The 20768-nt window shown below is 45.7% G+C and overlaps 2 protein-coding genes across 4 annotated transcripts; both read left to right on the top strand.

The window, feature by feature from the left end:
* Window positions 1–223: 223 nt before the first annotated feature.
* LOC124654900 lies at window positions 224–6826 on the top strand. 3 transcript variants are annotated; one of them, XR_006988509.1, is made up of 12 exons: window positions 224–578; window positions 721–812; window positions 892–1022; window positions 1092–1190; window positions 1290–1380; window positions 1446–1874; window positions 1959–2040; window positions 2151–2620; window positions 2712–2781; window positions 3584–3851; window positions 4134–4217; window positions 4668–5589. XR_006988509.1 is itself a non-coding variant. In XM_047193873.1 (3 exons), exons 1-3 carry the CDS (start codon window positions 5278–5280, stop codon window positions 6573–6575), a joined length of 318 nt encoding a protein of 105 aa, XP_047049829.1. In that variant the 5' UTR covers window positions 4252–5277; the 3' UTR covers window positions 6576–6826. The 3 variants fall into 3 exon arrangements, 1 of the variants encoding a protein (XP_047049829.1); XR_006988508.1 differs by having other exon boundaries at window positions 2712–3851; window positions 4668–5335; window positions 5405–5589; XM_047193873.1 differs by lacking the exons at window positions 224–578; window positions 721–812; window positions 892–1022; ... (6 more) ...; window positions 3584–3851; window positions 4134–4217 and adding exons at window positions 6145–6280; window positions 6452–6826 and having other exon boundaries at window positions 4252–5335.
* A 12419-nt stretch (window positions 6827–19245) lies between these two features.
* On the top strand, window positions 19246–20768 carry LOC124651862 (alpha-amylase isozyme 3B-like). Its single transcript, XM_047190885.1, has 3 exons — window positions 19246–19329; window positions 19411–20349; window positions 20487–20768. The coding sequence occupies exons 1-3, from the start codon at window positions 19246–19248 to the stop codon at window positions 20766–20768; spliced, it is 1305 nt and encodes a 434-aa protein (XP_047046841.1).

Raw genomic sequence — 20768 nt, 5'->3', positions numbered from 1 at the left:
GTGTACCCTGCCGAGGTGGCCTCCTCCACGTATCGCATGGCCGGAGTAGTAGCACCAGAGAAAATCGGCAGGGAAGGAGAGCCTCTGGCGGAGATACGCAGGCAGGTAGTATCAACGTGCCCTTGCCTCTCCCTTGCCCGATCTCTTTTGCTCCAATCTGCTCACTGCCCTAATCTTCCAAGTCCGAGCCCCTCCCCTCTCTCCCATGGCCGTCAGCCTTCTTTCTCTCTCCAATATTGGACAGGGAGTACCGGCGGCTGACTGACGGCCGGAAAGGGCGTGGCGAATGGGGTCCTTCCCCATCTTCTCATTCCGATTTGTTTTTTTATTTTATTTTCTTGCATCTTTTCGTTCATCCTATGTCCTTGCAGGTTATTGGATTTTGGTCGCCCTCTCTGCTCCGTCGGGAGGATGTGTACCAGCTGACCGTATTAACCAGTTCAGACTTCAGAGACGGACTGAAAGAAGGTTCAATTTACACCTTTGAAACGTTCATCGGATTACTCAGCTCACAAAGATAGAGGAGATTACTTCAGAGCCTGAAAGTTTCCAAATAGGAAACAATACACTCTTATCAGGTGCTCACTTTATCACGTATAAGCTCTATTGCTGGTATTAAATCTGCTAAACCTCATTGTCTTTTTATTTTACCTACTTTCCAGCTCCTATAAGATTTATGTATACTATACTTAACATTTATCCTTTTTCATATGGTGTAAGACGTTGGCTTGGTGACAATGCAGACAGATATTATTCCATCAAGGACATGTCAAGATTCAATTAAGGAGAAATATTTACCTCAAAGATGCAAGGTATAATTTCAGCACCTATGCCAGCAATTTTTAAATTTATTGAGAGTTAGCTAGACTAATATTATGTAATTACTGTAAGTGGTGAACAAGCTATCGTCACCTTATGGGGAGAACACGCAGAAGCTTTTGATGCTGCCTTGCTGCACGAGTCATCTTTTCACGACAGTATTGTCGTACTTTTTGTTGGCATGGCCGTTGCCCAGTATTCAGGTGCGTCGCTTCGTATGACCATGAAGGCAATATTCATCAATTGAATCCATACTTATCAAGCTACTACAGTGTGGATACTATCACAGGAAAGTTGGCCTTCAAGAGCACATCCCTAACTCGCTGGCATGTCAATATACCAATTCCAGAAATGTCAGACATACGGAAAAGGTAAGATACAGGAAACAGTAGAATTAATGTGATGCTATATAATTCATGCTTCCTGCAAAAAGTAACTCTTATTACGGTATCCATGATCACCCACACAAGATAAAGTTGGCAAGGTTCAGGAAATGCAAGAGCTGAGCCAACCAAGACAACGCTTTATGATCTGGCTAAGAAACCAAGAGATGACATTGTGGTACGTACTCGCATGTCACCTGAAAAAACCATCAGAAACAACTAACTCAGTATATTAGTTCTCAGGCCGCGCACCGTCTCAACCATTGGCAAAATAATTAATCCCTGACTGCACTTACCCGGTAAACTTGCAGGTGTCCCTTAAACTCTTCCGCTATCGTTGCGTGATTGTATCTTTTCGATAATTTGTTCTCACTACATTGTTTCGTAGGTTCTATTCCTAGCACTGAAGACATTAAACAGACCAATGAGGTTGTCAATGGCTTGCATTATTTTTTTGGCGTTTGCTAAATCAGGATCTAGAGTTATAGATCATCTCCTTTCGGTACAAACTCCTGAAAATTGATAATACCATAGTTTTTCATTTAACTTTGTGCTTATTAATCACACCTTCAAGCAGATAGGAGATGATGCAGCTCTAGGCACACTCCCCAGTACTACTTTTTTCAGTCTTTCCTTTGTCCTGGGCGTGGCGTTATCCTCTGTTTTTATCGGGTATTCTTCTTGATTTTTGGTTGATTTCTGTTGTTATCCTCAGCTTTCCCAGTGTGATTGTTTATGCTAGGTTGTTTATGATAGGGGGCGCTGAAAGACTGGAATGACATATGGTTGGTCAGGTTGCCAGGCCGCTAACATGGTAGGTTGGTACATTGTTTTGGAGGTAATGGAGTTTGTTGGGAAATGTTAGTACCACTTTATTGAATCCTCAGTTATTGGAAACAACATTCTGCATTCTGACAGGTAAACCTCTTTTTTGTTATTCCTGTGCAGGGGTGTTCATGTTGCATTGTGTGAATGAGATATTTTACAGCCCCCTTTTTGATGTTTGGATGTACCGCCAAAATATATTCTCTATGGCGTTCTATTTATATTCAAGGAAGATAAGTTCCTCTAAAATTCATGTGTTCGTGTGGCTTTTGCATTACAGCAAATTGGTCATTGGGTATTGTGTAGGTTGGAGGCAATATATTACTGACTCAGTAGATTACTTTTATTAGGGCTAAATTTACCCATGTTTCGCTTTTTAACTGTAGTGCTAATTTACAGTAACAGGGCACAACTTGATGATCCTGATCTGATGGAGCATTTTATTTCTGGACTGCAGATCATGGTACACCGCCGCCCACAGGATGACCTGCGAGTTCTGCGACCTCACGTCAAGCTTGGCCGCCAGGATACGGCTGCCGGTGGTCGTGTCCCAGTCCAACTACTACAGACAGCGAGCAGGCCTGCAGAAAACGGTAGGCGCTAGGGAAATCTGCAGCTGATTTTGTTAGAGATTAATGTGCTTTTTGGGAATTCTAACTGAATTTCTGGCTCAATCTCATGCAGATTGGAAGTCCTACTGCAGTGTGATTAAATGGAAATCGGTACCAAAACATGATATCCCATATTTAGCAATGTATCCTATAATCAGTCTTTTACATATTTGAAAGTGGTTATGTGATTTTGTTTTCTGCATACTATCTCTGTGATATGACGCCCATAACCTGGAGTGAATGTGCAGTTTTTTTTCATGTCTGCATCGAGATTTAGTACTGTTTTCATGCTATCATAGACTACTTATCTGCCTTTCCATCGTATTTGATCACAGTCATTCTGCTGTTAATAGAATACGTGGTTTCTGACTGTATGGAAGTTTCTTATGGAGAAGTAGTAGCTTTATTATTTGTGACCTGTTAAATAGATAGTGATATCGTCCCCTTACATTCAAGTGATTCAACTGTTATGATAGCTCTTACTGTTGTAGGCTCACTAAGCGCAGCTTAGGGAACATCAATCTATTCAAAATAATAATGAAGGTATATGAATTTTCTATCCGTTTCAGTACAATACTCAATATTCACATGTTCCCTGTGTTTAGATCACAAATACTTATCTAAATATATTCCAAAAAATATTACAAGGTACTGATCATCATGCACAGTGATTTCTCTATTTTCTAGACTTTCGTTTTCCGAGGGATTCATGTAATTACTTTTTGACATGCTGATGCAGTGCTGCAGTTTAATTCTTCGTTGTACTCAGTTAGGGACTTAGGTCTATAAGGAGATCAAATATTTCTTAGAGCTCTGAATTGGTGTGCATGTAGTATAATAAAGTGGTTCTTGAATTTTACATATATCCTCGCTTTGGGTTGAGTAAATCGATAAAAATATGCTTTTCTTTTTTGCTTTATCTCTTTCTTAAGTGGTTGAATTCAGAAGATAAAATACCCATCTGCCACTGGCATCTGGACTTTGTTTATGCGATATACATTTGACCGTGGCTCAGTTTCAAATACTGAGTAATTTGTTCTGAAGGGAGCTTGGCAATTTTAGTGAGGCCTAAAGATAGTGTTCATATGTTACAGTTGTATCATGAAATCTGAATCTGAAGTTTTGAAGTTCAGTTTGAATGAAGGCTGCAAAGAATAGATAGACAGAGAAATCGCTAACTTAGGTATCTTTCACTCTGCGGAACTTCTATTCGGTGAGTATTATCACCTTGCCTGCTGCATCCTTCCCATTTGTTTTTTTTCTTTTTGTTTTTCTTTGCTACAATTAACTGAAAAAAACATATGACAAAATGAAATAGTTTGTGTCTTAAATTTCTGTTAGTTTCAGTACACAACTCCATATAGGTAACTGTGATGTACATTGTTGTATCCTCAACTTTACATGTTTCTTTCTTAGATCACCTATGCTTATTTCAACGGGTTCTGGTTTTTGTTAATTATTATTTTAAACAAAATACACTTTGCCGCCATTTCAGATAGCATAATATCAAGTAGAAGGTGCCAAGGCAGTGAGATTGACAGCGAAAACATTCTATTGGAGGTTCTGCTGTTATATACAGGTATCCCCCTTGCTTTAAAGTCAGTGATGGAAAAGTTAGAAAAAACAATGCACTGGCTAACATATAAACTATACCATCATTTATGTATTCAGAAACAATGTGATATTGAATCCATATGCTATAGTTTATATCCATGATATTTCCGTTTAATTGTATATCAAGTACTTTATGTTTCCTACTTATCTCTGTTAATACAGCAAGAGCATATAATTTCGTTTTCTGTATGGTCAACTTTGTCAACTGTCCTCATATTAGAAATTTTACCATCTGAACTTTACGCGTGTTCACAATACAACTTCTAGGAAGCTGTTTTCTGACCAAGTCAAGCATTTCAGGTAAGTCGTCCTTGAACCTTCATATATCCACTCATCTTCTCCAAGCTCAAGTGTTCGCTACATGAGTGTCATTTGCCATTGCCTCAGCACTTCACTTATTTCACTAACTATACAGGGCTGCACAGAGGCTCCTGGGAGTAAGATTTGCTTTTGTTGGTGATCGACTGCACATGCACGTTGCTGTCCAGTTGTTAACAATTTACTTGGTCCCCTTTACTAATACACAGACCCAATGACATATATGCTTATGTTCATCACTACACGGTATTAAAAAATAGTGTACCCTATTTCGTAAACCCCAAGTTTTAAGTGGAAAAGCACCTCTTTACTGTGATGACTCAGTATAGGAAGAAAAACCGGCTCACAAGTTTTGGTGTTCACACCCGAGTGGACATGCTACCACAAACTGTGATAATTCTCATCCTGGTTCAACAAGTGTGATTTCGGTAACCTGCATTTCTTGTGATCATGATCCGTGCTTGCACTATTTGTGGAAACCTATATGTGACACCCTGAATCTGCTTTCATATTTTCCAGATTTTGTTGCTTGGATCGGCAGAAGCTGCCTACATTTAAATGTCCATTGTGCAGAGGTCTCTGACTTGCATGTTTATGCTCTCATGTAGAATAAACAATTAATGCAGCATTAGATTTTTATTCTTACAAGGTTTGTTCCATAAGCCTAGAGCTTTTTGCAAGCACAGTTCACTCAGGAGTCAACATTAATGAGCATATATATAAGATCAATCATCTCTAGGATGTGGTATCGCGTCGAGGCTACAGGTAAGCCCTCTCTGCGACCATATGCAGGGTTATGGAGGTCATCGTATAACTTTTGATTTCTTAATCCAGGTCAAGAACCATCTCGCTTTTAATGAAGATTCATGATTGTTGCATCCGTACAATTAGCCAATTTTCATGATGTTTGCCTCCATGTCTTTCCTTAAAGGGGGTCTTCTATTGTTCTCTGCTGTCACTTGAAGATGTTGCAGCTACTAACCATGCCCAGAAAATTATTAATTGACCTTCAGTGTTTCTATTCTGGAGTATCTTGCGTTGGCATTGCCTCAATATTATCTACAATCCCTTTTTAGAACACACTGGTTATAAACAAATTGAGGATATGAACCAAATAGCCTCCAACAAACCTCATCTACTGCCTATTATCTTAATATACCAGTGTGATTCAACCACCAACAATGTGCACTCTTTGCAAACACTGCTATGAAGAGCTTTTATTCCCCCAAATTCTTCCAAGCAAGTTGTTCCTTCTTTGTTTTCCGAAACTGCATTGTAGGTGAGCGAAATATTTTGGTCCTAAGGTGTTATGTGTTCATTGTTCCACGTTTTCTTATATATCCTTCAGAAGGATGATAATGTAGCTTTGGGTAGGCACTAAACATTTCTTCAACTAAGATAAGTTGTTACCAATTTGATTTTCCGAGCCTGCATTACGAAGAGGTCTCCGTTATTTCAGTTCTTTATTGACTAGATCTTTTCACTTCAGAGTTTTCTATGATAAAGAGGTTAGCTCCCTAATTTGGCTATAATAACTAAGGTGTGCTATTGTCCTACTGGCTGGTGTTTTACAGGTTTAGGAGTTAGAACCGCCTTAAACTCCGAGGACTCTGCTCCAGTGTTCCATGGCACTGATGGTGTGCATCATATGTTAAATGGAGCAGAGTCTCTTTTTTCTTGCAGCGACCACCTGAACTTCATCTCCACCAGGTCAGGCTAGCCCAACCACAAGAAATAGAGTACTCATATTGTTCAAACGAAGAGCTTGCATCATAGAACTGTTATACGAACTCCTTTCAGCAGAAATACTTCCTCGACAACGCCTATAAACTGCAAACCCTCATTCTGGCTCTCAGGTTTCCTACACCGCCCTTTGCACAGGCCAAAAGCAAAGTCAGCCCCGGGCTCTGCCCTCACCCTTCTGAGGCTAGAGCACTCCACGGACGCAACAACAGCACCATCCTCGGACCGTCTTAGGAAGAAAATCGTCATTATCTACCATTGATTTTGCCTACAAACAACGGCATGGCTCAGAGTCCCTAGCCAGACCGCCCCTCTATTGCTAATTAAGGTAATATATACACAGGCACCATCTGGCTGAAGCCAGTAGAAACAAGGATCGGCACCGTGTAAAATACGGAGTAGTTCACTAGAACAATGCACCGGCCCCGTCTAGCTCTGCCCAGTATACGGGCGCCGGTTAGCCCCACCATGTAATCGAACGTAAATATGAACGCTGCTTCTCTATCTCTTCTACTTTCTACTGCAATCAGTTTTCAGCAAAGCAAATGACTTCCTTACCGCTGTCTCTTGAATGTAAAGCTACACGAGGAGAAGCAAAGCAAATGATTTCCTAACTGCTGTCTGTTCAAATTTCTACTTGAATCACTTCATAGCAAGGACACACGGCCCTAACAAGGAGCGAAACTACTGCTTGACCACACAATGTAGACATTCTTCTTCTTCAGATAAAACAACCTCCACGCTATATCAAAATCACACTACAACCCAAATAACACGGGCTAACGGGCGCGGCGTGCCGCCGCGCCTATGCCTCCTAGTTTATGAATAAAACAATGCAAGCAAACATCCATGACATGCTACTCATATTAATAAATTGGAGCTAACATGAGAGATCATGAACTACTAAACTTTCTTAAATGACATATACCTCACATGAACCAACTAAGCATGCTCACATGGATGAGTATATGTACAAAAATGAAAACAAATAGAGTTCATACCAGCCTCTCACCACAATCAGATTGTCGTAGATCGTCATTATTGCCTTTTCACTTGTGTAGCTTGGATAATATAAAATGAAAACCACGCTCCAGCCACCGAAGACCATTGAACTCATGATGAACTTTACAAACCAAAGAAGAACAGCAAATATTTTTGGTGTTTTCGATTTTGAGAACAAGAACAAAAGGAAACAAGCAAACAAAGCAAAATCTTTTTGGGTTTTCTTATAGCAAACTAGCAATAGCAAATAGAGCGAAACAAATGCAAGAAACCAAGATAAAAAAATGGTGAAGAGAAACAACAGAAATATTTTTGGTCTTTTTGTGTTTTGGGAAAGAAACAAAGTGAAAGCAAGAAATAGCAACTAAAAGAAACACAGAAAAGCGAGATGGCAGAAATCTGCCAAAACCTGACAGCAGTACAGAAATCGATTTTTACAAAAATCTTACGTTGCTCAGCTCGAAAAGTGTTCAACTAATGAAAGTTAGATAACAACCTGGGGAACATGCACAAAAATTGTCTTTGCAAAATAACGTTCTGGCTGTGCGCACGAATTTTTACGGTAACAGTCCAGAATCTGTTTTCAGGCAGCACTTCCCCAAATATCATCTTCCTCTCATTAGAAAACCACTCAAACAAACTAAACAAGTATATACAAGTATCCAGCAACCATGATATGCAAAGAATGAGTGATGCCGGTATACCCCCCCCCCCAAGCTTAGGCTTTTGGCCTAAGTGGAGTTCAACCCCATCGAGGGTCTGGGTTCCACGCCGGTGGATCATACATGGAGTAGTCATAATAAGGTACCGATGCAGAAGAAAAACGTGGAGGCTCCTCATGCCCAATGTGTTGATGCGAAGAGCTTGCTGCATCTGACGACGAGTCGAGGTGTTCCTCGACCTCATCCGTGTTGTCTCGTGCACGATGGCTTCCTCCCTCGATGTATGCATTAACCGCACTTTCCGTGACTCGACCAATCCTCCCCGGAATCAAGGTTAAACAGAGAAGGTGCAGGCAATCCTACTAATTTTTCAACTTTCTTAGTCCTTGTCCAAGATTTCTTGTAAAATGTTATTCTGTAAGACAGGTTTCCTAAATTAGACGAATCGTAAAGAAATTCATGCTTAATCATGGAAGCTATGTCAAGTTTTTCTATGGGGAGCTGAATATCAAGACGGTGAGGTCCTACATTATGCATAGCTAATAAGCGAGAGGCGATGAGACCCCCACAAATTCCTCCCCTCTCACGGTTAGTGGCAAGTCTGTTGGCTATCAAAGCTCCCAAGTTATAAGTCCTATTACCTTGTAATGCATCAGCTAGAAAGGCTAGATCCGGGATAGTTACTTTACCTCCAATCTTTCTCGCTAGAACGCACTTGGTAATGAAATAAGCGAAGTAACGAATAGCTGGGAAATGAATACTACTGATTTTACCATCATCCTCTGAGAAGCTTCTTCCATGACAGATCATCTTAAAGAGGTCCAAGAGCTCTTGCGGCGATCCCTTTATCTTCTCGCATGATCCCCATTGCGGCACTCTGATTGCTGCACAAAAATCACTGAATGGCAAGTTGACAGTTTTATTATAAATTTTGTACTGAACCATGGGGTTAGATCGTGACCAATTGAATTTAAAATCCTGCACTACTGACATAGTCAGTTTCACATATTGGCATGGTTCCCCATCAACAAAATCATCCAATCCTGCACGAGAGATTAAACTTTGAACGTCCTGCAAGATCCCCGCACTTCTCATGAAATCCGCACACGGATAGTAAGTGGGATATACTCCTTCTTCTCGGTGAACTCTCATGACCTGTGGCACCTCCAACTCATGTTGGTTGAGTTGGTGCCTACCTCCTTCCATTTTCTGAAATTTTCAACAAACAATATAAAACTTGATTTGGTGACATATAATTGAGGGAAACTACCATAGGAACTTGCTAGAGTACTAATCATGCATCAAAACTAGTTTCTACCACTTAGAACAAGCATGCAAGCTCACTAAACATGTTACCTACTGCAGCAAAATATTCAAGGTATACTCAACCAAACAAAATTCTATTTGGATAATCGAAGGAGTCACATACCGGAGAGCAAATGTGCCAAATTTCAGACAGAAATCTAGGCTGAGCAAAGAGATCGAAAAATCCTGAGCTCTTGAGCAAAAACGCGAGTGAGAGAAAGTTGGTTCGAGTTTTTTCGGGAGAGAGAAGATACTGGGAGAAAGAGATGAAGAAGTGGGGCAAGGAGGGGCCACACCACAGGGTGGCGCGCCCCCTCCTTGGCCGCGCCGGCCTGTGGTGTGGCACCCTGTGGTGCCCCACAGGTCATCCTCTGGTGCTCCCAGGTGCCTCGTCGAAAAATAGGACCAACGGTGTAATTTTCGCGAATTTTTGAAAACTTTGAAAAATGCACATTTCTGGGTGTTAAGTTTATTATTACTGGCCAGGAAATTTTTTGAAAACTCTAATCAACTAAGGAACTTTGCAAATTAAAAGTGCTACAACAACTAAAGCAAGTGGAGGAAGAAAGAGATGTTGTTTACCTCCTCTATGCATATAAAAAGTATTTGTTAACAAGGTTGATCAAGTCTTGCCACCAAATAAATTTTACATAGCATATGAAGAAATAAACCTCAAATCAATCATGTTACCTTGAATTGTATTGATATGGATCCAATCACAAGAGTTTGATATTCTTCTTTAGGCTCATATATAGGACAATCGATGGTTCCCACTTTGATAGTTCTCACATTAGAAATAGTATTAACTCCGCACGCTTTTTCAATCCTCTTGGGGAAATAGACGGTGTGTTCCTTATCATCAACATTGAAAGTAACCTTTCCTTTATTGCAATCAATAACAGCCCCTGCGGTGTTAAGAAAAGGTCTCCCAAGAATAATAGACACATTATCATCTTCAGGCATTTCCAACACAACAAAATCAGTTAATATCAAGCAGCTTATTAGTAACTTGAACAGGAACATCCTCACATATACCAACAGGAATAGCAGTAGATTTATCAGCCATTTGCAAAGATATATCAGTAGGTATCAACTTATCTAAGTAAAGTCTCTTATAAAGAGAAAAAGGCATAACACTAACACCATCTCACAAGTCACATAGAGCAGTTTTAACATAATTATTCTTAATAGAACAAGGAATAGTATGTATACCTGGGTCGCCCAACTTCTTTGGAACTTTGCCATTGAAAGAGTAATTAGCAAGCATAGTGGAAATTTCCTCATTGGGGATTTTCCTTTTGTTAGTAACAATATCTTTCATATACTTTGAATAAGGAGGCAATTTAATAGCATCAGTCAAAGGGATTTGCAAGAATAAAGTTTTCATCCAATCACAGAATTTATTATAGTGTTCTTCTTCCTTTGATTTTAGTTTCTTAGCAGGAAAAGGCATTTGCTTTTGCACCCAAGGTTCTCTTTCATTACCATGTTTCTCAGCAATAAAATCTTCTTTAGTATACTTTTTATTTTTAGCATGCTTTTCAGGTTCTTTTTCAACCTCTTCTTTATCGGGAGTATCATTCTTATCATTATCTTTATCATGTTCATTACCACTTTCAGTTTCAGCATCAGAAATAGAAATACTATTAGGATCATTAGCAGGTTCAGAGGATTCTACAACATTCTTATGTTTCTTTTTCTTTTTCTTAGATGGAGCGCTAGTTTCAATGTGTTGAGAATCTTGTTCAATTCTTTTGGGATGTCCTTCAGGATATAGAGGGTCCTGGGTAGAGACACCACCTCTAGTTGTTACTTTATAAGCATGTTTTTCTTTAGAATTATTTCCAAGCAAGTCATTTTGCACTTTAGTGAGTTGATCAATTTGAGTTTGAACCATATGAAAATTTTTAACAAGCATCTTAACATCATTGGAGGTTCTCTCCACAATATCATGCAATTCACTAATAGCTTGAGAATTTTCCATTAGATGATTCTCTACTCTCATATTAAAATTTTCTTGCTTAACAATATAATTATCAAACTCATCTAAGCATTGCGCAGGAGGTTTTGAATACGGAATATCTTCTCTAGTAAAGCGTTGAAGGGAGTTTATCTCAATCATGGATGGAGGGGGAATTATCTCACATATATCTTCTATAGGAGGTAGATTCTTCACATCTTCAGATTTAATACCTTTCTCCTTGAGAGACTTCTTGGCTTCCCTCATATCTTCATCATTCAATTTAATTAAACCCCTCTTCTTCACTATTGGCGTTGGAGTTGGTTCGAGCGTGGTCCAATCATCATGATTCCGACCTATTTTAGCCAATAATTCTTCAGCTTCATCCGGAGTTCTTTTCCCGAAAACACAACCAACACAACTGTCCAGGTATGCCCTAGACTCAATGGTTAGTCCACTATAAAATATATCAAGTAAATCATGCTTTTCTAAATCATGGTCAGGCAGAGCTCTAATAAGAGAGCAAAATCTTGCCCAAGCCTCAGGCAATTTCTCTCCATCTCCCTGATCAAAATTATAAACTCTCTGCAAAGCAGCATGTTGAGCACTAGCAGGAAAGTATTTCCGGAAAAAAACATTAAGCAATTCTTTTGGACTTTTAATAGAACTAGGTGGCAAACTATTATACCAAGTTTTAGCGTCATCCTTTAATGAGAATGGAAAGATTTTAGCAACAAAGTAAGTACGCTTCTTAACATCATCAGAAAACAAGCTACTCGGAGTAGATAACTCAGTCATGTGTTCAACAAGCACTTTCTTTTTCAGTACCACAAAAGGGTGTTTTCTCAACAATAGCTATATGAGATAGATCAAGAGAAAAATCATAATCTTTATCCTTAATGTTTATAGGAGATGTGGTAAATTTAGGATCGGGAGACAGATTTATATCTAACAGTATGTTCTGCAAGCAACTTTTTAATTTTTCTTGCATCGAGTAGTAGCATTGCATTTTTCAATAAAATCATCATCAAGTTCCACATAATCTTCATCAAGATCATCACTAGAGTATTCAAGTTCAGGTGAATTAACAGGTGTAGTAACATCGGGAGTTTCAAGTATTTTCAATTTGTCTAGACCTAGCAATTGTAGCATCTAGAAAAGTTCCCAATGAACCACTATCATCAAGCACAGCAGAAATATTATCAATATTATGAGAGTTTTCAGATTCAGCAGAAGTACCAAGCATTTGAAGCTTGTGGTGGTGAAACAAGTTTATCAATCACGGATGGTGAATCAAGAGCAGCAGAGGTACTCGAGTTGTACCTTTTCTTGTAGTGGATGGTAATATGGCGACCTTAGTATCGCGAGTTTTACCCATGATGGAGAGTTTGCAGCGAACAATATCAATCCAAGTGAACTTCCAAATAAAGCTATGCTCCCCGGCAACGGCGCCAGAAAATAGTCTTGATGACCCACAAGTATAGGGGATCGCAACAGTCTTCGGGGGAAGTAAAACCCAATTTATTGATTCGACACGAGGGGAGACAAAGAATACTTGAAAGCCTTAACAGCGGAGTTGTCAATTCAGCTGCACCTGGAAACAAACTTGCTCGCAAGAGTTTATCAGTAGTAACAGCTTTATAGCGATAGCTAGTAGTAAAATAACGAGCAGTAGAGTAACGAAACAGCGAGTAGTGATTATAGTAAACAGCAGGATTAAAATACTGTAGGCACGGGGGCGGATGACGGGCGTTGCATGGATGAGAGAGACTCATGTAACAATCATAGCAGGGCATTTGCGGATAATAATAAAACGGTATCCAAGTACTAATCAATCAATAGGCATGTGTTCCAATTATAGTCGTACGTGCTCGCAATGAGAAACTTGCACAACATCTTTTGTCCTACCAGCCGGTGGCAGCCGGGCCTCAAGGGAAACTACTCGGATATTAAGGTACTCCTTTTAATAGAGTACCGGAGCAAAGCATTAACACTCCGTGAACACATGTGATCCTCACATCACCGCCATTCCCTCCGGTTGTCCCGATTTCTGTCACTTCGGGGCCATTGGTTCCGGACAGCGACATGTGTATACAACTTGCAGGTAAGACCATAAACAATGAATATCATGATGAAACAATAACATGTTCAGATCGGAGATCATGGCACTCGGGCCCTAGTGACAAGCATTAAGCATAACAAGTTGCAACAATATCATAAAAGTAACATCTACTGGACACTAGGCACTATGCCCTAACAATCTTATGCTATTACATGACCAATCTCATCCAATCCCTACCATCCCCTTCGGCCTACAGCGGGGGAATTACTCACACATGGACGGGGGAAACATGGTCTGGTTGATGGAGAGGCGTTGGCGGTGATGGCGGCGATGATCTCCTCCAATTCCCCGTCCCGGCGAGTGCCGAACGGAGACTTCGGCTCCCGAGACGGAGTTTCGCGATGTGGCGGCGTTCTGGAGGGTTTCTGGCGACTTCGACTTCTCCCCCTGCGTTTTTAGGTCCAGGCCGATAAATAGTCCGAAGGAGGGCGTCGGAGGCCAGCCGAGGGGGCCACACCATAGGGCCGCGCGGGCCCCCCTAGGCCGCGCCGCCTTATGGTGTGGGGCCCTCGGGCCTCCACTTGATTTGTCCTTCTGGCTCCGTCATTATTCTGGGAAAATAGGGCCTTCCGTCAAAATCCCGAGGTTTTTCCTGAAAGTTGGATTTCTGCACAAAAACGAGACACCAGAACACTTCTGCTGAAAACAGCGTTAGTCCGTGTTAGTTGCATCCAAAATACACAAATTAGAGGCAAAACAATAGCAAAAGTGTTCGGGAAAGTAGATACGTTTTGGACGTATCACCGGGGAGGACCGGACTTTGAGCCACCACCCTCGGCTTCGAGCGACGTTGCTTCCGGGTTCTTTTTGGAGGGGCCGTCTAGAGAGGGAGGCGGAGACGGAGTCTAGAGCCGAGGAGGACTCTAGCCGTGGGTTTGAGACTCCGGAGGAGGATGGGCGGCCGAAGCCACTGAAGATTCGTGGGGAAGCGAGAGTCCCCGACGAGAGGAAGGAGCCTAAGACCCATGAGGCGAAGACCCTTATTATTCCCGCTGGCCCCGAGTAAGTGTTCTAATTTGGCAATTTCGATTTTCATGTACTAATGTTTGATTTTCATGTGCTAATGTTTGATTTTCATGTGCAGCAATTGGACATTTCCTCCGGGGGTCAAGGGGCGCATGCCTAGCAGCATGATTGGAGCTTAGCTTAGGAAGTTCTGGTCGGGCAAGTACTATCCACTCGGCACTGTCCCAGCTGGCGAGAAGAAGCTAGCCACTACTTGGACGGACTACGAGAGTGCCCCTGGCGTAGGCTTCCCGACGGCTGCTGAGGCCGTGATGAGAAAGTTTTGGGTAAGACATATTTTCTCGAGCTTCGTTCATATTTGATGACCCCAATGTTCTAACTCATGAATCTCACAATTGTTTTTTGCATGATTGAAGTGTTTTTATCGTGTGGCGCCCGAGGTTGAGGAGACGGCCGCGAACATGACTTTGCGGGCGACTTGTGAGAGGTTGACACCGCAGGTGTGGTACAACCAAAGGATCACGTCCGCGGGTCACTTCGGGCACGAGAGGCGAGAGGGTCCGAAGCCGGACATTGTCGGTAAGAATGCTAAGGCCGAGTACGAGATGACGGTGGAGGACTACATGTCGGTGAGTAAAATGTCAATGAGATTCTACATTGCTACTAAGTTGCAATTGCATTAGATTGAGTTGAGTATTGCATTTTCAGGTTATCCCCGACTCGGGCCGAGCCGCATGCTCGAGGCATGGGAGGAGATGGTTAGGACGAGGTGGCTCAAGATGGACGAGGACTTTGCAGCCGTGGCGAGGCGGAACGCGGAGAACCGAGGCGACGGTGGCACACACTGTGGGGGAAACCTCAGCTACGAGCGCTACAAGGGAAGACGGTATGTATACATTTTATTTTCCGTCATGTTCAAAGTTGGTACTCACAACATTTCCTTTCGCGATGCAGAGGGCCGCGTTAGGACCCGAGGAGGAGATGTCTGACCTCGAGATATACAACAAGATGCGGCTTAAGAAGCCCGATCTCTCGCAGCCTCAGCCCTCGCTCCCTGAGTACTTCGGCACCTACGCCGAGGACGTCGAGAACTACTGCGCGATGGTCAGGCATCGTCACCTGGAGGTGGATGACCCCATGAGAGCGGAGGTCGACGAGGAGTCCTTGGTCCTGTCGTCCGGAGGGTTGCCGCATGGCCGTCTCGCCATGCTGAACAAGGCCGTCAAGCATACCCTCACCACGACCTTCACGCGTCTCAAGGCGGGCCTCACCAAGGACAGCCCCCCTCTCCCGCCTCGTCGCCGGGCTCGGCAACAACCCGCATACGACGTAAGTTTCCCTCATTTCCATCCTCTTTCCGACTTTCGTTCATACATTGCTAAGTGCTAACGAGACATGAATTTGTGAAATTGTAGCCTGACTTCGAGGCGGCCTACGTGGCCTCTCATCAAGAATATCAGATGGCCTTCAACCAGCACCAGCAGCACTTCATGGAGTACATGGAATATATACATGTAAGTTCCAACCTTTGTTTTCGCAAATGATGACAAGTCCCACTTTCCCCTAGTTTGATGCTTCATTTCTGCAAAGACTGACATGTAAACTATCTTGCAGGCGTCGATGGTGGCCAATCAAACTCGTACAGACAAGTGGATTTAGGGCCGATGCCTCCCTTTCCGGGGCCGGCGCCAAACATGCCATCGAAGGAAAATTTCGCTGCGGAGTACTATGGGAGAACAACGGTAAGTTCTTCGCCAAACCGAATACTACGGCTTTCCTTTGCCTCGCAAATTGCTAACATCTCGGGAACATGTGTGTAGGGAACGGGATGTTCCGGAAACCAGGGTGGTGGGAGGGACATGACACCGGTTCATCATGGTGGTCCTTCTCCCGGTGCTACTCCCGGTACTTCTCCCGGTACTTCTCCCGGTACTTCTCCCGGTCCTTCTCCCGGTGGTTCTTCCGCAGCTTCTACTGGAAGGAATCGGCCCGGGCCGGTGTTTAGCGGCGACAAGCTCCTCTAGTTGTCCCATGCATGTATCTTATCGACACGATACTATGTATCCGGAGCTATGTTATGAGACCATGATTTGTAGCTATTTGAACATCATGTGATGTCTATGTGCAAAGTCCCGTGAATTATGCAATATATGTGCTGTGAAAACTCGTGAAATCTGTGAAATCCGTGAAAAACCGTGAAATCTGTCAATTTTGCAATTTTGTGAAATCTGGGTCGACGCTACGCCGACGGCCTAACCCTCGGCATAGCCTCGACATGGACCAAATGGTCAGGGCTATGCCGAGGGCCTCCCCCTCGGCGTATGAACGGGGAGCTCCCAGCGGTTGCCACGTCGCGTGATGTGCCGACGGCCTCCCCCTCGGCGTACCGCCTGCGTAGAAGCGGCCAGGAGGCGCCACGTGCCTCCATACGCTGACGGGGCGACGCTCGGCGTAGTGTCTGCGTAGACGCGGCCAGGAGGCGCCACGTGCTGCCGTACGCCGACGGGGCGACGCTCGGCGTAGCGTCTGCGGAGAAGCGGCCAGGAGGCGCCACGTGCCTCCATACGCCGACGGGGTGACGCTCGGCGTAGCCTAAACGGGCGTTAGCCGGACGGCGCCGGTCACCGTGCTACGCCGAGGGTTGCGACGCCGACGGGCGGTTCCAGCCGTCGGCCCTCTGCGGCTACGCCGACGGCGACGTCTACGCCGAGGGCCGCGTGTGCTCTGCCGAGGCCGATCTTCCCCGAGGAGCTACGCCGAGGGGGCCCCTCGGTGTATCGTACGCCGAGGGCAAGCGCGTGCTACGCCGAGGGTCGAAGGCCGTCGGCATCTACCGCGATTCCTGTAATGTGTCTGCTCTTTGATTGAGCATGCTCTCGACAAAAGAGAGTGAGCAGGGACACGGGGTGGTTTAAGTTCAACACAGGGCTTCGTGATGAACCAAATAGTGGCGGCGCCGCGACATATTTGTCGCCAGAAGGGCTCCACCGACGAGCTTCAGCGCACGATAGGTCTTGTTGGGATGGTGACTTAGAGCGAGAGTGAGGGGGAAAAGGGTCCACGAGGACCGTAAGCGCACCCTAAGCGCGTGTGCTGTTACGTTAGAGATTCTCTTAGTTGTTAGGGCAACTACAACGGTGCCCCGCAAACGGATAGCGGCCATCCGAATTGGTCCGACTGGCTGGGGGCAAGGCCCAACGAGGCATCTCAAATGGACCGCGTGGTTGAACCTATCCCGTTCAGCCCCCGTTTCCAGCCCAAACCCCCATTTCCAGCCCAAATTGGGGCTGGCTTTGCGGTGGCCACGGATATCACGAGCGTCCGCGTGTGTCCTCCCTTCATCTTCGCAGGCCCACGCATTAGCGACCGAGGGGGAGAAACCGACGCGGTCCACCCACCTCTTGGCCCTAGCGATGTCAACCGGTGGTTCCTCCCGACTGCAACGACCACAAGGCGGGCTCCTCATCTGGCGGCTGCCGTTGATTCTTCCATGTGCCGCCACAACGACCACCTCCCACACCATGCTCCGAGCGGCTCGTGTAAGCTTAGCCAGCCGATGCCATGTCCAGATGTCCACCTACCACATTGGTGGCATTTGAACCAGGCGCCCTGTGTCGGTCATCTCGACGAGCCACCCGAGCCGGCTTGCAACCGAGAGATCCTCCGGCGTCGGGCCTTTCTTTCTCCTGCCAGATCTGCATCGTGGATTCATCGCTGTGGGCGCTGTGCTTCAAGGCCGAGCACGTCAGTTAGCATCAAACCATTGAGGCCTACTTGGAGGTCCTCAACGACAATGAGCAGGACTGCAAGCGCTATGAGGAGGATGAGGCGGAGCATATGCCAACACTGAAGGAGGAGGAGCAGAACAACCGCCGACAATGAGGAGGTGTGGGTGGAGTACATATGCCCCACCCTAGAGCGCAGGGGATTGGCTGCCGCGTTCACCCAATACGTGGACCTGCCATAGTCGTCGCTGCTGCCGTGGGAGGACGAGCCGACAGTGGAGGACTTGCCAGAGGATGAGGAGGCGCCAATGGAGGAGGTACCTCCAACGACCGAGGAAGAGGAGTTCAGTGCGTTAGCGAGCTCTCCATGCAGGGAAGCTGGCGAATGGGGTTGGCCTCGACAAGGCCATCTAGTAGACTACGATGTAGGTTGCGGCACCACTGGCCACTCCAGGGCTGCTCCCACCTCCACCGGCGGCATCTGGCCACCACTGCACGACGAGGACTAGGACCTCCACCAGCCGGCACCGCCTCCACCGCCGCAGATGCGGTTAATATGTATTTTTTCCTTTTTTTTAAGTTAACCATGGACTTTTGTGGCCCAATATATGTATTTTTCCTTTTTTAAAGTTAACCATGGACTTTTGTGGCCCAATATATGTATAGCAAGTTGACTGTTTTTTGTACTTCTATTTATTTGCGCGAACTACCCTTGGGTGCACAGCCACCCCAAAACATGCATATAGGCTGTGACGTGTCCACGGGTTGTCGCAAACGGACCATTTTGAACATTGTGGTCCTTGCTCTCCGTCAGTTTCATTGATGTTTTTTGAAGATATAAAAATCCCAGTCGGATGAAAGTCACAAAACACACTGCCGCACGAACGTACTAAAAGGTGCCCCTTGTAACGGAAAACCCATACTCTGTTCGCTGCGTCCTTTCCAACACGCAACCCGAGCCTGCCACGCTGCCCTTTCTATCCATTTCGTAATGAATGAGCCGGGTCGCAGCACCATGGAGATAAGCCGTTCCTCTTCTCGTTTGGGGCAACGGAACCTATCCATTCGATCGACCCACTGGCCCAAAAGTGTCCGCCGGGCTGCGCCTATAAATTCTCATGCACGGTCGATCATGGCAATCCACACCACAGCTCAAACAGCAGATCGTTAGCAAGAGCCAGAGAGTAGCAATGGGGAAGCACTCGGCCAGCCTCTTGCTCATTGTGTTGCTTTGCCTGGGATCCTGCTTGGCCCAAGCACAGATCCTCTTCCAGGTACGCGACCATCCACACCTTGGTCTGAGATCATACCTGTGGATCCAAGATTCTAATTTCTAAATGTGTATATGCATGCAGGGGTTTAATTGGGAGTCGTGGAAGAAGCAAGGCGGGTGGTACAACTTCCTGGAAGGGCACGTGAACGACATCGCCGCCTCCGGTGCCACGCACGTCTGGCTCCCGCCGCCGTCGCACTCTGTGGCACCGCAGGGGTACATGCCTGGCCGGCTCTACGACCTCAACGCCTCCAAGTACGGCACCGCGGCGGAGCTCAAGTCGCTCATCGCTGCCTTCAGCGCCAAGGGTGTCCAGTGCGTCGCTGACATCGTCATCAACCACCGGTGCGCCGACTACAAGGACAGCCGTGGCATCTACTGCGTCTTCGAGGGTGGCACGGCCGACAGCCGCCTCGACTGGGGCCCCGACATGGTCTGCAGCGACGACACGCAGTACTCCAACGGCCGTGGACACCGCGACACCGGCGCGGGCTTCGCTGCCGCCCCGGACATCGACCACCTCAACGCGCGCGTCCAGCAGGAGCTCTCCGACTGGCTCAACTGGCTCAAGTCTGACCTCGGCTTCGCCGGATGGCGCCTCGACTTCGCCAAGGGGTACTCGGCCGACGTCGCCAAGGTGTACGTGGACAACACCAAGCCGACCTTCGTGGTCGCCGAGATATGGAGCAACCTGCGCTACGACGGCAACGGCGAGCCGTCGCGCAACCAGGACGTGGACAGGCAGGAGCTGGTGAACTGGGCGCAGACCGTGGGCGGGCCGGCCTCGGCGTTTGACTTCACCACCAAGGGCGAGCTGCAGGCGGCGGTGCAGGGCGAGCTGTGGCGGATGAAGGACGGCAGCGGCAAGGCTCCCGGGATGATCGGGTGGATGCCGGAGAGGGCCGTCACCTTCGTCGACAACCACGACACTGGCTCCACCCAGAACTCATGGCCCTTCCCCTCTGACAAGGTTATGCAGGGTTACGCCTACATTCTAACCCACCCAGGAGTTCCATGCATTGTAAGTACTCCACTAGCTCCAGCCGCTCCAGTGCTCCACCATATAGCCTAGGCCTGTCAATATCAAACACAACTTCCACAGTACATTTTCTGCTGGCTATGCGAATTATAACATTCATTCACTGAGTGTGCATGCAGTTCTACGACCACGTCTTCGACTGGAACCTGAAGCAGGAGATCAGCGCACTGGCTGCGGTCAGGTCGAGAAACGGGATTCATCCGGGAAGCAAGCTGAACATCCTCGCCGCCGAGGGAGATTTGTATGTGGCCATGATTGATGACAAAGTTATCATGAAGATCGGGTCACGGTACGATCTCGGGAACTTGATCCCGTCGGACTTCCATGCCATCGCGCATGGGAACAACTACTGCGTCTGGGAGAAGAGTGGCCTGAGAGTGCCAGCGGGGCGGCATCACTAG

The sequence above is a fragment of the Lolium rigidum genome, chromosome 5 (genome assembly GCF_022539505.1).
Source record: "Lolium rigidum isolate FL_2022 chromosome 5, APGP_CSIRO_Lrig_0.1, whole genome shotgun sequence".
Classification (NCBI taxonomy): Eukaryota; Viridiplantae; Streptophyta; class Magnoliopsida; order Poales; family Poaceae; genus Lolium; species Lolium rigidum.
The sequence above is the reverse complement of the archived record's forward strand: the minus strand, read 5'-3'. Positions and strand labels throughout refer to the sequence as shown.

What these genes read in the sequence shown, in the direction of transcription:
- LOC124654900 (XM_047193873.1), top strand. Translation starts at nt 5,278, where the DNA reads ATGAGCATATATATAAGATCAATCATCTCTAGGATGTGGTATCGCGTC. An exon ending in GTATCGCGTCGAGGCTACAG is followed by an intron (nt 5,336 to 6,144) that starts GTAAGCCCTCTC and finishes GGTGTTTTACAG; the next exon opens with GTTTAGGAGTTAGAACCGCC. An exon ending in CTGAACTTCATCTCCACCAG is followed by an intron (nt 6,281 to 6,451) that starts GTCAGGCTAGCC and finishes CCCTTTGCACAG; the next exon opens with GCCAAAAGCAAAGTCAGCCC.
- LOC124651862 (XM_047190885.1), top strand. Translation starts at nt 19,246, where the DNA reads ATGGGGAAGCACTCGGCCAGCCTCTTGCTCATTGTGTTGCTTTGCCTG. An exon ending in AAGCACAGATCCTCTTCCAG is followed by an intron (nt 19,330 to 19,410) that starts GTACGCGACCAT and finishes ATATGCATGCAG; the next exon opens with GGGTTTAATTGGGAGTCGTG. An exon ending in ACCCAGGAGTTCCATGCATT is followed by an intron (nt 20,350 to 20,486) that starts GTAAGTACTCCA and finishes GTGTGCATGCAG; the next exon opens with TTCTACGACCACGTCTTCGA.